The following is a 16,051-nucleotide window of genomic DNA, read 5'->3' as shown; positions in this document are numbered from 1 at the left end:
GGTGGCTATATGAGTATTCTCCTTTAAAGCCATTATACACTTTCGGTACAGAAAAAAAAAAGTTCACAGATTTACAAATAACCCACAGGGTTTACAGAAGGTAATGGTGAAAGACTTCTCTTGAAATATTTTTCCATGAAATGCTTTACTTTTTGAGAAAACATTAAAACAATATCAATTCTTGATAGCGAGAATTACAAATTTATTTTGAACACATGTCATGACACGAGGAAACGTGCGGAAACAAGGGTGGGTTTTCCCGTTATTTTCTCCCGACTCCGATGACCAATTGAGCCTAAATTTGCACAGGTTTGTTATTTTATATATAAGTTGTGATACATGAAGTGTGGGCCTTGCACCAATACTGTTTACCGAAAGTGTCCAATGGCTTTAACAGTGGTCCACTGGCCAAATGTGAATTCTTAAAACACACAACGACCAGTCAGAATTCACTCCAAATAGTCCTGCTGGCTAGTTAAGTGTTGAAAGGCATCCCTATTTCATTAGCAATAAAATGTACTTTTGAAAAAGGTGAAGGACTAATGAAATGACAGGTAAACTGGTCCTGCGGGCCAATCACTAAAAACAATAAGGGCAACCCTGAATATAAAAAAAATACCAAACTAGTGAAGTGAACATTCTAAGCTTTCAGACTTTTTGGTAAATTGTTCCTGAACTATGTTAATCAGGGTACCCTTTATGCATAAGAAATAACAGTACTTGCTTTTATTGTTTTAAGTAGTTTGTGAAATTCTCTTTCATTTTGACTAGTAATGATTGTTGATAAGAGCTTGCATGACACTCCTTCTTGTGTACTTTTTGTTTTATCTAAAATATTTAGTTTACAAATGAATTCTTAACATCAGTCAGAGTCATAGCCACTCATTCAGTGTTTGTTTTGTACCTAGGTTTTAATTCTGGGTTATTTATTCTGTATTCAGGGTTTTGAGAAAAACTTGTCTATTTTTTAGAATGTCTTAATTTTTTAAAGGGTTCACAAAATGATGAAGGGATTAGAAATTGGTTGTCTTTTTTTTCCATGTTACTACTTGTTTACTTGTTTTATAACTTTGTGGGAGGAAGAATATGACAAAGTGTGAATTTTAATCTTTTTTAGTGAACAAAAATGGACAATCCTTTACGTTTCTTTTGCTTAACATTTCAAATTCAACAGGAAGCTTAAGTAGCAAGAGGTTTCTTATGGGGGTGAACAAAATTCAGTTGAAGATATTTTAAAAAGATGATGAAAAACAGGTTTCAGAAATATATATTTCTCAAAATTTCTATAATCCTGTTTTTTTTTCGTTCCAGCAATGTTTTCATAGATTCAGTTTTGAGTAATTAGATGTTTCCTTTTCTTTTTTGGACAGTAATTGTGATGGGTATCCATTGAAATTCTTTAAAGTCTGAATTAATGAAGATATTTTGGGCTGTTGTGCACTAAGCAAAAGCTGGTTTTCATACTATATGCTGTACATTTTGAATTAGCTATCGGAAAGTCTCTGTAAATACTCTGCATTGTAGATCGCGCTATGTAATGATACAATAGTTTTTTACACAATTATTTTGAGTTTATGTCCACAAATTTTTTTGAAACTTTTTATTTTTTATTTTTAGGGAAAGCCACACACTTTTTTGTTTAAAATTATGAATAATTTGTTATTTATGTTTGTGGTTTGGAGTCTGCCGTAGTATCAAGGTTGTGTGGTTACCATGTTCTGCTTAGCACCAATTTATGTTTAAAAGTAAGCAAAGAATTCTTAGTTAGTAAGAGTACATGTAGTTGCAAATGCAAGCGTTTCTTAACTAACCGATGATATACGCTAAGCATAGCATTTTCTGTTACCATACTGTTTTTTTGATAAGCATGTAAGCCAAATCATGAAAATGCTGCAGAAAAAGCAAGCAATGCTGTTTTACTTATTTGGCAAACATAGACTTCAGTGCTTTCCAAGTCCTCCTGGGGAAACTTTTAAAAAGACTTCCCCCTCCTCCCTGCACAATCTAGAGCAGATAATCTTAAAGGGAGTGGACACTATTGGTAATTACTCAAAATAGTTATTATCATAAAACCTTACTTGGTAACAAGTAATGGGAGAGGTTGAAAGTATAAAACATTGTGAGAAACAGCTCCCTCTGAAGTAACCTAGTTTTTGAGAAAGAGGTAATTTTTCACGAATTTGATTTCGAGACCTCTTGAGATTTAGAACTTGGGGTCTCGAAATCAAGCATCTGAAAGCACACAATTTGTCTGACAAGTTTTTTTTTCTTTTCTTCATAGTTATCTTGCAACTCCGACGATCAAATTTTCACAGGTGTGTTATTTTAATAATGTTCAGATACAGCAAGTGAGAAGACTGGTATTTGACAATTACCAACAGTGTTCACTGTCTTTAAGCACTAGACCACCGAGCAATGTACATGTACATGTAGTAATAGGTCGCGTTCAAATAGGTGGCTACTGGCTACGGCTATTGCAAGATCGACGCATCATCATTCATTGAAGTATAGGGCATCCTTAGTAACACCCTTAGCAACAGTCGTAGCTGTAGCCGCCGATTCAGATATGGCTTTTCATGTTTGATACCTGCGCGTAAATGTTGATTTGATCAAATATAACTCAGATTTTAATAAGTTAGTTTTAAAGAGGATTTCATGTATGGTTCAGTAATCGTGTTATGATGTGCCTTACTAAAGATAGAACCCTTTAGCTTACAGCTTGGGTTTGATTTTAATAACTGAAGAAAAAAAAATGGAAGGAACCAATCAGAATTAAGCCATGACTAACTTCATGGCTATTGTTGACTTGTTGAACAGTTTTTATGCATTGATTCAGTGCACACAAAAAATCAAACAAAACCAGATTACCAGCCAAGTAGTTGTACACACAAATGACTGGTACCCTGCTTCCTTTTGCGTTCAAGCAGATGTTCTGCCTAGAAGCTTTGTGAAATTTCATTTTGCTCTAAAACAAGACTCGTACAGGGGAACAGTCACTGCTACAAAGCAACCAAAAAATGTTAAGGTGTTGGTCAAATAATTATGAGCAATTTGGTACAATAAAATTATGATATCATGAAAGTTTGATGTGTTGACACATATAAGCCCATGTCTTTAAAAAGAATCATGTACGGAAAAAGTGGCTGAAAAGTTAGCTGGTTTCCTTCCTTTTCTTGGAGAATGGTTGATAAATCGAGTCAACGTTTTTTTGTATGTACTTGTGGAAAAAACTTAGTACATGTAATCTAAAAGTATTCAGTACACATTTTAATTCATGTAATGTTTTAACAATTAGAAAGTTTCTATGTTGTTTTCCGACATGTGGCTTGTTACATTGGCAAGCATGCTTGATGCTTCTCAGGACAACAGAGGCTGGTTGCCCCTGGTCATTGCCTTAGTGCCCCTTGAAATGTTCCCAATGGAAATTTCCAATGGTGCCCTTTACCGAGGAGAAAATGCATGGAGGGGGCGTGGAGGCATTCACCTTCGTAGTCTCTGTGAAGTATGAGGGCCATGTCACACTAGGTAACTTTTACGGGCAACTTGGAGTCGACCAACTACAGTACATGCAAAAGGAACACTTTGGGTGCTACATGAGTAATTTTTCAAACAGGGTTTTGTGATCCCCAAGAATTTATGAGAACATTAAAATGTAAAATGGGCTATTCTCCTCTGTGAGATTGCCTGGAACTGGTTGCCTGCAAATAGACCTTTATCACGGTGCAGTCATCTTGATTTTACTCCATTCCTACTCATTTTGTAACCAAACTGAGAGTGAATAAAATAATAGATTGGTGTCATGCGCAATGAATTAATGAATGTAAGCATTCATTACTGTTGTTGGGAACAGGGAACATGACCAAGATGGTGACGGCGAGATAAAGGTCTATTGCCTTGTATGACATGGTTGAATGGCACTCCTAAGAACTTTGTTCAAACATTATCAAACATGTATTCTCATTCGTTCAGTTATTAATTACTTTTTCATGAATCAAGAAAAGGTCGATTTTTCACATGTTATTATTTGTCTAGTGTTGTCATTTTGCTTCATGAAATAAAACTTCAGTACTGTATAAATAAATGCTCTATAATGGACTGTTACATAATATTGTTAAGTACTACTGCTTGGTTGGGTACCTAAAATAATGCATTATTTATTGCAAGTAACAGTACTCTGTAGTAAAAAAAAAAAAAAAAAGGAAAATAAACCATGGAAATTTTACAACAGAATTAATTTATGAAAGAATTAATCATTTCTGATTCAAAATAACCACCTTACACATGTGCATGAATGGCTAAAATTTGTATTTTGTCATAGACCAGTATCTGCACTTTGTGGGACCTAAAATATACATAAACTTGCTTAATTGGTCATTTAAGTCACTAAAAAAATAGTGAGTAAAACATCAAAAGAAAGGGAGAGAAAAAAAAGATAAGTTTTCACGATTCAAACATTTGGGTTGTGACTGGTGAGATCCAAACATTTCACAACTAGAATTTCAAGCAACACATTTTCAAGGAAAGTTTTCCACAACTTTCGGTTCCACCATCTTTTTACCATGCAAAGGAATTTTTGTTATGTATTAAATTTAACAGTTAAGCAGCTAACTGGAAAGAAATTTTATGTAGAGCATACAAAAACACCACAAAACCGCATAAATATTATTGATAAGTGAGAAAAATCACCAGTTTAATGTCATCGTTCTCAAACTAAAGAGGGCGCCCTAACAGCCTACCACTTTCGCAAGAAGTCGTCTGCGATTGACATTTCATGCTGTCCTTCCTTGTTTTAAAATAGGGCGAATTATAGTACGCGATTTATGACAGAAATTCCGCGACTGAGACTGAACTTCTAGCATTAGAAGAAAGGTGAGGTATATTTGCTGTATCTTGTAGTAAACACATGATTAACTAATTTCACACGGGCCTCTGACCGGCCTTAGCATTTTTTACTTTCTGAGTCCCTAGCTGATAGCTCCGACTCTGCTGACTGAGTCTGATGTCTGTTGCCTCATTACCCAGCTGACCATCTCACGCACCGTGACTCATCATCAGCACTCGGTCACTGAATTGGGACTACCTGTCAGTGTCAGTGAAAGAAGACGTTTCCGTATGGCGCCACCACTTTTTCATTCGATATCAAATACTATAGTATCTAATTTACCTCAATGAGATATCCCTTTTTGTAAAAAAGACTAAAGAGTGAACAAGTGGTGTCGCCATACGGAAAGTTATCCAGACCTCAATGAATAGTGAATACTGCATGCACTGTGGCACTGTGCCAGTTGGCATGGTGGTCGGGTTAACTGTGTCAGGTGCTTCCTTCTTTTTTGGTGGAAATGCATTCAAACGCTTTACAGAAACAAATTTACAAAGAGTGAAATCGATGTAGCTTTGTCAAAACAAAACAAAACACAGCAAAATCTGCCAATCTGTTCATGCTCTGTTGTGTTAATGTGGAGATGTTTGTGGCATACGGAAAGTTATCCTCATCCTGACCTCAGTGAATAGTGATGACTAGTTCAGGGGGTCAATTTCACAAAGAGTTAAGACTATTCCTAACTTAGGACTAGTCCTAGGAGATATTAAAAATGTATGGCTAGTCATTACTTGTCCTAAGTCGAGATAAGACTTGTAAGTCATAACTCTTTGTGAAATCCAAGGCAGTAGTTGCAATCAACAACGTGTCGTTACCCTCAATTAACAACATGTTTACTAAGACAATGCTTTCACCACAAACCAATATATAGCTGCGCTGTATTTTTGTTTTTACCCAAGTAAGGTGAAATGTTTTGGGTGACTTTTGTTGCAGATCTTTAAAAGGGAGGACTTTAGTCTCTAAATAGGCCTACAAGGTGTTGGTAATTCTGGAAATTGTTGAAGATGGCGTCGCGTGGGCGGTCAGAGACGACCAAGCTGAAGCAGAACATGGAAGAGCAACTAGATCGCTTGGTAGCTCAGCTGGCTGATCTTGAAGAAGCGAGGTAGTGATGTTGTATTGTCAATTAGCTCTTTACTGCTATAGACGATGTGACCTCTGACGTCACTCGAAAACCATTACATGATTCGCGCGCAAACCGCCGGGCAAAACCTGTGTTTTGGCAGCCAGCTAGAAAGTGTATGCAATCTTACCATGACTACGCGTCTTTTTTTCCCGGCGAAACATGACGTATACAGTGTTTTGTCAACAGAGGGCGGTTTGAATGTAAACATAGGTCACATCGTCTATAATTTTTACTGTTATACCACTCAATAGTTATTTGCAGGTTCTGAAATGGTCAAGTAGGACTGGTACTTCACAGGCCTGTATGCTTAGTTTTAGAAAGGGGAAGGGGAAAGGCATTTTGTCTCTTGCTCCCTTTTTCTTGTGCCCAGAACTCGCTATTCAAATTTGTGCAGAGAGATCATTCTCCGTAAATGGCCCGAAAATGTGGGATAAGCTTCCTGTACAAATTAGAAATGCCAGCTCACTCACCTTAAAGCTCACCTGTTGACCCATGCTTACTAAACTTTTTATCTTTGCTTCAGCGTCTAAATAAGAGTAAACTTTTGGGACATCAATCTGTTGTTCCGAGGTACTAGAATTGGAAGTGCATGTAAAAGAACCCAAAAACGCTTATCAAGGAAGAGTAGTGGTTAACCCCATTGTTTCTGGTTCACATAGCAAGCACCCTTGTTTACAGGTTTCCCGTGGCTTGAGAGCTATAATGATTAAGTTAATTTATAATAATAATAATAATTTGGGAGGCTAATCATCCTTACTCGCAGCTAATATCTGAATTGCGAAGGACGCGGCTACAATGTGTTCGAGAAGCAGGCATGCAAGGGCGCCTTTGGTTGGCTGCCAGCCACATCAACCCATTATGACCACGGAGCACAGCCAAGATCGAAAATGTTTGATTTTTCCCGAGGGAGGAAAACCTGATGGGCTGGATAACCCTTGTGGCACAGCAGAGAACCAACGCACAACTCAACTCACATATGGCCCTGGCCGGGAATCGAACCAGGGTCACCTTGGTGATAAGCCAACCATGCTACCCAAGGATGCTTTATTTATGAAGCATCCTTGGTTGTTCATTTTTTTTCTTGTTCTTTTTTTATATTCTTTATCCCTGATGCAAATTTAGCACATCCTTGGTTGCATTACCAGAAACATTTAACAAAAATAATATGAACTGTTTGTGATGAGGTGGTTCTATAAATGACTTTTGATTGATTGATTAATTGATTGATTGATCATTGTCGGTTTTACTTTTGTTTGTACTCTCAGGGAAGACATGGATGACGACGAGTACGAAGAAACAAAGCAAGACACGTTAGAACAGCTACAAGACTTCAAGGAGTCCCTCACTAAAATGATGGCCGGAAACATGACGCTGGTCGATGAGCTCAATGGAATGCAGATTGTAAGGATCATTGTATTATAGTCTATTAATATTTACACTAAGGGGCCATTCAGAATAGCCAATGTTTACAAAAGATTATTTAAAAAATACACATAATATGCAACTGAAGAAGAAGCGACAAAATATCCAGCTGCCAACACTACGTATATTCTCCTGAAGACTAACAGAGCATACTGATCGAAACGTTGAGTTGTCAACCACCACCAGTTCTTTTCGGAACCAACACTACTCAAGAGAGATTTAAACATGCTTAACCGCAAACCTCCCCTAAGAATGGAATAACTCATTGAAGTCTGGACGGTTCCATTTCACCATGTCGTAGAGAGAGTAACTTTCAAAGTTTTGGTTACTGCGTTTAAATGTCTCCTAGGAATAGCACCGGGCTACTTATCATCTTGCCTTGCCCTCTACCAACTGCCACGCCCAAGCTTCCGACACCACACACCTAACTGAACACTCAAACCATCGGAACACTCTCATCTGCTCACAACCGGACTTACACCTGTGTTGCTCCCCAAATGTGGAACATCCTCCCAGTATTCATTAGAAATTGGAACTCTTTGCCAATATTTAAAAATCTCTTAAAACTAATCTGTATCAAATGTAATATGTTGTAGTAGTTCCATTGGTTTGCTAACTTTATAGACCGATCCGGGCGGGCACCGGGCGCGCAAGTGTTGTGTTGAGCACCGTGCGCCATTTGCTGCGGTGTCTTCAGTGCATAGATTGTGCACAAAAAGACACCGCAATTGTTAATTTTTTCAATAGAGGGCGCTACCAATTTTGTTTCGTCGGATTGGTCTATAGCACTTTGATCTTGTCGAAAAGGTGCTTTTTAAATGGTCCGATGTTGTATGTATTATATTCAGCTGTTGTACTCTAAGCATTCAATATTTCTATATTTTGTTCCAGGCAATTCAAGCAGCAATCAGTCAGGCCTTCAAGACCCCTGAGGTGATCCGAATGTTTGCCAAGAAGCAACCAGGACAGCTGAGACAGAGATTAGCTGAGGTTTGTCTTAAAACAATGACTTCTTTCATTACGTCATGTTGTATACCTTCCCATCAAGACCAGGGTTCTCCCTGTGCATAATTGAGTATATCGACATGTAGCCTGAATATCTGATGTCACACTTCGAGGCTCGTAAATAACGCCAGAGACCGGCATCAAAACCTACACAAGCCGGCGTGTGTTTTGACCTTTGACCCCATACATTTCAGGTAGAGATACGCAGTCCAATTCTATTGCGGACGTGACAGGAATGAACTGTTTGGACATCTATGGAAAGCTCATGTTGTCACTGTGCACGTTTATCCAATATCATTGTGTCCAATGGAATCACTGGATAAAGACAGGGGCCCAGTCTAATGGACATGTTGATGCATGCAAATGGGAGACTTTTAGGGACACTAGGTGGCAGCAGACTGACCGGGGCCCAATTTCATAGAGCTGCTTAAACAGAAAATATTGCTTAGCAACATTGAGCAGTATACCAGCCACCAATTGTACATGTGACATTGCAGTTTGATTGGTAATCTTATTCTGGTAAGCATAATTTTGTTGTGCTTAGCTCCTTTTTGTGCCTAAGCAGCTCTATGAAATTTGGCTTGGCCCAGGTAAATCCACTGTTCTCAGATTTTTGCGCATGCTCAGAACTACGTAAACAATGGAATACCCGGTAAGGCTGCTGCCCCCTTGCTTTTCAAAATCTCCCATTGATCTGTTGATTCTTTGCACAAAGCCCAGTGTACTTACACGCGCCTATCCTGTGGACCATTTTTTACGTTAAAATGTACGCATAGGAATTGCCTCTCCAATTTTCGGAAATTGTAGATGTGCATTGTTGCGGGGTGGTGTTGTTCTGTATGTGAAAGGGATCATTAGACATACTTAGATAAAGAATTTAGTTTGTTTTACCCTTACATCAATAAGTATTAGGCACTGTATACTCAGTACTTTCTCGAGTTCTGTGAAATTTTATGTTAAGTAGGATTTAAAACTTTGCATGGTGGAAATAAGATGTAGAAGAGTTTGCGGTAACACCATGTAATGACAATCTCTAAATGAGTTGGGGGTGGTTCTGAAAAGAACCGTTGGATTAACTCGACGTTTTGACGTTTTGCATGCAGCATCAGAGTCCAGCATTCTCCAGAAGACGATCAGAGCATACTGATCGTTAATCCAACGGTTCTTTTCAGAACCACCCCAACTCATTTAGAGATTGTTATTACATGGTGTTACCGCAAACTATTCTACAAATTTTATGTTATTGATGTTCCGGCGTTGCTTTTTTTCCGGTCAGGTGGAGAGGGATGGTAAAGTACAGAAGCTATCGCAAGACAGCTACACACAACAGAAAGTAGAGATTCTATCAGCACTAAGGAAGCTAGGCGAGAAGGTAGGACCCTAAAACCCAGTTCATACTGCGAATACGAAGAATTTTCTTTTGTCACATGGCTGTTTCCACAGTGAATGATGCAGGAGTTGCCAATAAGTCGTTTTTGAGGTAAAAATTCGTATCGCATTCGCATTCGCAGGAAGTACGTACCGAGCTTAACTCATAAGATTGGCAACTTATCAGGGCTCAAATTTGGGAGAAAAAATCCACAAGACTTGGAGCTCAACATTTTTACTGAACCAGAAATTTACCAAAATGAGAATAAAACTTCCCTAGTCCTGATACAGTTTATACATGCATTCAACTGTTTCAGCAGTCTAATCTTCAAATGAACTGTTACTAAGACAAATATAGCTGATTCATATAACTGAAAGGTAGTATGTAAAAAAAACAATTATGCAAAGGATTCCCGTCTTTTCGATCTCCAGTTTGGTCATCCCAGTTGCATTTCTAAGGGATCTGGTTATGAGAAGTCCAAAATCGATCAATAATTGTGCTGCAAACAAGCTAATTGTGTTGTTTGTCGGAAATATCACTGTGGAGAAATATGCCCAAAAAGGCCTATGAGGTGACATTTTCAAAAATGTACATTATGGTTAATTTTAAAGCCAAAATATATCAAATTTTGTATGGCAACTTCCTTCCTGATAAATAACATAAAAAACGTTAAAATGATCATTGGAAGAAAATGTGCAATGTATGTTCAATAAACCTTAAACTTGACCTAAAACACATTTTTCTCAATTTCCATCTCTCGTATCTCTTGGTGTTTCTACTGTCACAACTTTTGAACCAAACAATGTATCAACATTTGAATTTAACCAAAATAGAAAGTTACCTGGTTCGACAAACAACTCATTTTTGCTTGTTTGCGTCACAATTGGTAGCAGATCCCACCTCAATACTCAACAATACCAAGTCTTTCTTTAGGTTCTCAATGATTGATTATTGACTTCTTTACACAGTTGACACCACAAGAAGTTGAGTTTCTTGCCACCAACTCCAGTCAAGCCCTCAATGAATTTGAAAAAGTCACGGGGAGTATTGGTAAGAATTTGTTTCTCTTTTTGAACCTTGTATGAAGAGATTTAGAATACATATTTGGTCAGGTTTGCGGTAACACCATGTGTATCTATTTGCCAGGTAGATTATGTTCTTTTGAGAACTTGTCTTGCTTTATATTCTACTAACGCTCAGTTACTACTACCTGGCGTTGACTAGAGCAAGCCAGTCGAAGTGTTGAGACATATCAGAACTCACTCGGTGGTAGTGAAATGAAAAAAAATAAAAAATCCCCTCGATCCACTAAAGGTGTTCTTTGTTTGAAAGCAATCCGTGCTCCAATGTTACGTCTCGGTGTAAGGTTATAACCAGGTTTTGGTAAAAGGTGTCAACATTTGCTGGAAATTAAAAAACTGGGTTTCCAAAGTGTTGACTTACAGTTCAACTAAATGTAAATGACAGGAAAAGGAGGGTGTCCAAATTAAAACAGTGTGTCCGACCAAGAGCTCCCAGACACCTTTCTGGGTTAATCTATGTCTTGGTGTCCATTGTCTTTAGTATGGTCCCTGTCATTTTAAAGCGAGATACACCATTTTGACATTCTACAAAAAATTGAGAATTGATCTTGTGCACCAGCACCGAAACAGCAATATATTGTGCAATCAATTATGACTTGATTTTTAATAAATATGGAAAGATTCCTGATTTTCATCAAATGTCTTCGTTGATTTTTCACCCTAGGTTCAGGGGATAAGCTTTTAGAAGTTGCTGGTTCTCAAGTTCAACAAGCAAGCAAGTGATTAACTGGTCCTCTAGCTTTAACCACCACCATCGTCTGGCACCAAGGAGAATACGGCCAACATCCTGCCTGGACTATTGCTAACTTATTATGGCAACCTGACTGTTTTGGACCTGAGCCTCGATATGAAGTCAGTTTAGAAAGTCCAAAATGGCCGCTGTATTATGGCCGCGATGTTTGCCTTGCCCTTTTAACTCGCCACCTTCAGTGGCTATCTTCCTCTTTATTTATCACTGCCTTTACTGAAAAGTTTTGAAAACTCTGAAACAAAAAATAGCACAAATGAAACATCAGGGCTAGGAAGCTCAGTTGGTAGAGCACTGGCACACTGATATGGAGATTGCGGGTTAAAGTCCCACTCTAGTTAAAAAACTTTTTGTTCAACCCAAAATGAATTTTGAATGATATGTGTGATAATTGGGTCTCAAAATTCATCACTGCAATTACCTATCTTTCTGAAAGTTTGTATTATACTCAGCGCCTTTACTTGAGTACCTTGATTGGTAGATACATGCGCTATATAAGACGATATTATTATTATTATTATTATTATTATTATTATTATTATTATTATTATTATTATTATTATTATTATTATTATTATTATTATTATTATTATTATTATTATTATTATTATTATTATTATTATTATTATTATTATTATTATTATTATTATTATTCTTGGCCTCTTTTAAATGCAGCAAATCAATATTATACACATAATGAATGTTTATGAGTGCAATGGTGCAAATATGTTCATGAGTTGAAAGACGGAATGTTCTATTCAACGAGGCGGAGCCGAGTTGAATGGAACATTCCAGCTTTCCACGAATGAACATATTCGCACAATTGCACGAATGAAAAACATTCATTATTTGTTTTATATAACATCCAAGTAGATCTTTGTCATTTTGATTGAAAGATACAACTTTCAAAACAAACAAAGCGTAGGCCTCCAATTTTTAATTGTAGAAGACGAATGCTAGTAATTTTACTTATATGCCTTGCTGCGTTACCGAAGACAACGCGCACGCAGTGATGTTTTTACTCAGCTTTTTCGTTCCATCCGAAAAGTACCATTGCACGCTGCCAGCGTGCAATGGTACTTTTCGGATGGAACGAAAAAGCACGGTGAGTGACTCAGCGTGCAATGGTACTTTTATTTGCTATCACGTGACGGACAATCCTCCAATCAAATGGCAAGGATCTGCTTGGGTGTTATATAATAGCTGCTAGGTTTGATTGATGCAAAGATGATGCAAGTAAGGTTTTCTGTTTCATTCATTTCTCTCTTTTTTCGTCTTTCTCATTCTGTCTCTTGCCTGGAGGGAGCCATTGAAGCTTCATCTCCTCAAAGAAACTAACAATAATTAGCTTTAGATAACAGAGCGTCTGACAAGTCTAAACTTTTTTGAATGTTCTAATGGGTTATTGAGATTTTATGGTAAACACCATAGGAGTGCACTGTTTTATTTTGGGTTTATCATACAAAATTACCCAATAGTGCCCTTGTAATGTGTCAACTTTAGGAATGTTCTTAATAGTCTTTTTGAGATATGGCGAACACCTTAGGAGCGCACTGTTTTATTCTGTGTGTATACAGACAAAATAACCCAAACCAATTAGTGCCCTAGTCCACAATATCTCAAAATAGCTTTATTGGATTGGATATTTATTTCAGAGCTTTTATATTATGGATTGTTTCCATTGGAGCGTTCAAAATAATTGTGTGCATATTCGCTCGCGTTGGATTGCTCCTATACTTCATCACAATTATTTTGTCTAACGGAACATCCTAGCAGTCTCATAGATTCTTTTGCGCCTAGAACATGCCCGACTTTTGAGATGCTCCCTAACTGATCAATTTACATAGTTTATACAATGTTGTTTTAATGGTCCTAACACTTTTCATTAAAAAAAACCACATATTTTGAAGTTAATGTGGTTTTTCACATGACTTTGGGACATCTATGGCATTACTAAAAGAAATTCCTTAAAAACCTAACATTTAATTTTTGAAGTATTATTTTGTTCGTGTTTGCAATAATTTTAGAGGAAGGGATATAATTCTTTTCAAAGTATTTTCTTCTGTTGTTTTTGTAAAATTAATTACAGTACTGACATTGATTGGTTTTGTAGGTTTTGGTGCTTGTTTTACAGTCATTACAGGTGCTTTGTGTTTGTTTGTTTGTTTGTTTGTTTGTTTGTTTGTTTGTTTGTTTGTTTGTTTGTTTGTTTGTTTTGTTTTGTTTTGTTTTGTTCGTTCGTTCGTTCGTGCGTGCGTGCGTTCGTTCGTTCGTTCGTTCGTTCGTTCGTTCGTTCGTTCGTTCGTTCGTTCGTTCGTTCGTTCGTTCGTTCGTTTTTTTGTTTTTTTGTTTGTTTGTGTTTGTTTTTGTCCCATAGAAATAGAGATTTATGTTTGTAGTGAGTCTGTGCACAACTTTGAGGCAATCCTTGACATTAGCCTTTTTGAGATATGGTGGCAATGGTCATCACACTTCGAGGCTTGTGAATAATGTCAGATAGGGTTCCAGATGTATGTTTGATCCATACCAATTTACATGAATAAAGATTCGTAGTGCATGTATATCCATTTTGAGGTGTGGAGGACACTATAGTATTGCACTGATTGGTTTGGGTGTTTTCAGACAAATTTACCCAAACCTAATAGTGTTATAGTGCTGTGTCTACCATTATCTCAAAATGTCTTATACACACGTGTACAGAAATTACATTGTGAATCAAGCAACATTGCATACAAACATTATGCAATATGGAAAATTTGCAGCATGTAATGACTATCTCTAATGAGTTGGGGTGGTTCTGAAAAGAACTGTTAGTTTCAACTCGACGTTTCGATCAGTATGCTCCGATAGTCTTCTGGAGAAAGCATTATGCACACATGGACCATGGAGGTAGACACCTCCATGTATGGACACAGCATGCAACAGACGATCAGGAATAAGTTAAATGTGACAAACTACGTCACATTGGAGAAGACCACCTCCATGTATGGACACAGCATGCAACAGACGATCAGGAATAAGTTAAATGTGACAAACTACGTCACATTGGAGAAGACCAGTCATTACTGCAAGTTTATCCACTGATAACATTGGGCCTGTGCCTGTCTTTGTCTTAGCAGATATTGACTGGGGGCCAATCTATGATGGACACTATTCATAGAGCACTTTTGGTTTGGGTATAAACAGGAAAAAATGTACCCAAACTTAATATGATGTAGTTCACCATATCTCAAACTGGCTTATTAAAGTTATCGGGCAAATTTTAGTCATTGGTTAATCTGGTAACTATTGCTCATTGGGCCAGTCACATGGTATTGAGGCTGTATGTCCCGTAGCTGATGACAAAGAGGGCATGCTTTGCAGACTTAAGACAAAAATTGAGGCCAGCATTCTCTATCTTTTACTTTGGGGTTATTTATAAATTTCTGGTACAAAAATAAAAAGGATTTTAGAATCCCTTTTCTTTTCATAATTTCCTGATTAATTCATTACTAAATAAAACTCAGAAATGTTATACGGATTAAAATCACCAGTGTGGCAAACTAGTTGTTTGTTGATTGTTAAAAGATAATATTTTTTATAGGAAAATTAACTTGTAAATCTTTTTAAAATTTGAATGTATTGTATATTCTAGAGGTTGTTTAAAAAAATACTTGTGATTGCTGTCATTAGGAAAGGTTTAATTTTAGTGGCTATGTTCTGGCTATTTCCTTAAGAAATAAACCTAGTAGACTTTTATTGGCAGTAATGTGTTCATACATTAGCTTGTCAAAACTTTTCTGTTTCCTCTATCCCATTGAAATACATATGGAAACAGTTGCAACTTGTTTAGTCTTTTGAAAAAGTTTCATTTAAATTGATAATTTAATTTGAAAATAAAAGACTAAGTCATCTCCATAAAATTGTTAAATGTGTGTAAATCGTGTCTGCAGGAAATTCATGCGCCGTGGAAAATAGCGCTCTTTTGTAAAGATGTGACGTCACGGCCTGTCTCTGTATACTTCGTGTGAAAGTTTAAGCCAATCGAGAGTGGCGATTTGAGATGATCAAGTCTAACCCTGATAGCGCCCTCTTTCGGCATTACTCCCAACCTTTCCACACTGCGTCACGTCGTTACAAATCATGCGCCTTGTTTTTTTAAACCACGAAGTAATCAACGTCAGTTGTTTGTAAAAAAAAAAGTCCCCCTGGGATATGCACCTTTCCCGAACCCAATTAACTCAAACTTCTTTGATTCTGTTTTAACGTAAAATTAACTTCAATTAAATGCTCAATTTGTGGCAATTTTCATTTTTGTTGGGAAGCTGCTGGCCGTTCGGACAAACATTGGTTGCTAAAAAAGTCGGTTGCCGCCAAAGACGACGTGATTGTTTTAAGATGTCAGTTCTTGTCGGTGATTGGTGTGTCACTCTACCTGGAA

At 37.3% G+C, this 16,051-nt stretch overlaps 1 protein-coding gene across 2 annotated transcripts; it reads left to right on the top strand.

Annotated features, from left to right (window-relative positions):
- The first annotated feature begins 4,744 nt into the window (after positions 1–4,744).
- On the top strand, positions 4,745–12,040 carry LOC117302406 (protein LZIC-like). 2 transcript variants are annotated; one of them, XM_033786341.1, is made up of 7 exons: positions 4,745–4,869; positions 5,813–5,984; positions 7,271–7,406; positions 8,319–8,417; positions 9,709–9,804; positions 10,770–10,851; positions 11,548–12,040. In XM_033786341.1, exons 2-7 carry the CDS (start codon positions 5,884–5,886, stop codon positions 11,604–11,606), a joined length of 573 nt encoding a protein of 190 aa, XP_033642232.1. In that variant the 5' UTR covers positions 4,745–4,869; positions 5,813–5,883; the 3' UTR covers positions 11,607–12,040. The 2 variants fall into 2 exon arrangements, with proteins under 2 accessions (XP_033642232.1, XP_033642233.1); XM_033786342.1 differs by lacking the exon at positions 4,745–4,869 and adding an exon at positions 5,024–5,088.
- Positions 12,041–16,051: the final 4,011 nt, after the last annotated feature.

The sequence above is a fragment of the Asterias rubens genome, chromosome 18, assembly GCF_902459465.1.
Source record: "Asterias rubens chromosome 18, eAstRub1.3, whole genome shotgun sequence".
NCBI lineage: Eukaryota > Metazoa > Echinodermata > Asteroidea > Forcipulatida > Asteriidae > Asterias > Asterias rubens.
Note: the sequence above shows the minus strand (reverse complement) of the source record. Positions and strands in the feature narration are given on the sequence as shown.

What these genes read in the sequence shown, in the direction of transcription:
- LOC117302406 (XM_033786341.1), top strand. Translation starts at nt 5,884, where the DNA reads ATGGCGTCGCGTGGGCGGTCAGAGACGACCAAGCTGAAGCAGAACATG. An exon ending in TGAGACAGAGATTAGCTGAG is followed by an intron (nt 8,418 to 9,708) that starts GTTTGTCTTAAA and finishes TTTTCCGGTCAG; the next exon opens with GTGGAGAGGGATGGTAAAGT. An exon ending in AAAAGTCACGGGGAGTATTG is followed by an intron (nt 10,852 to 11,547) that starts GTAAGAATTTGT and finishes TTTTCACCCTAG; the next exon opens with GTTCAGGGGATAAGCTTTTA.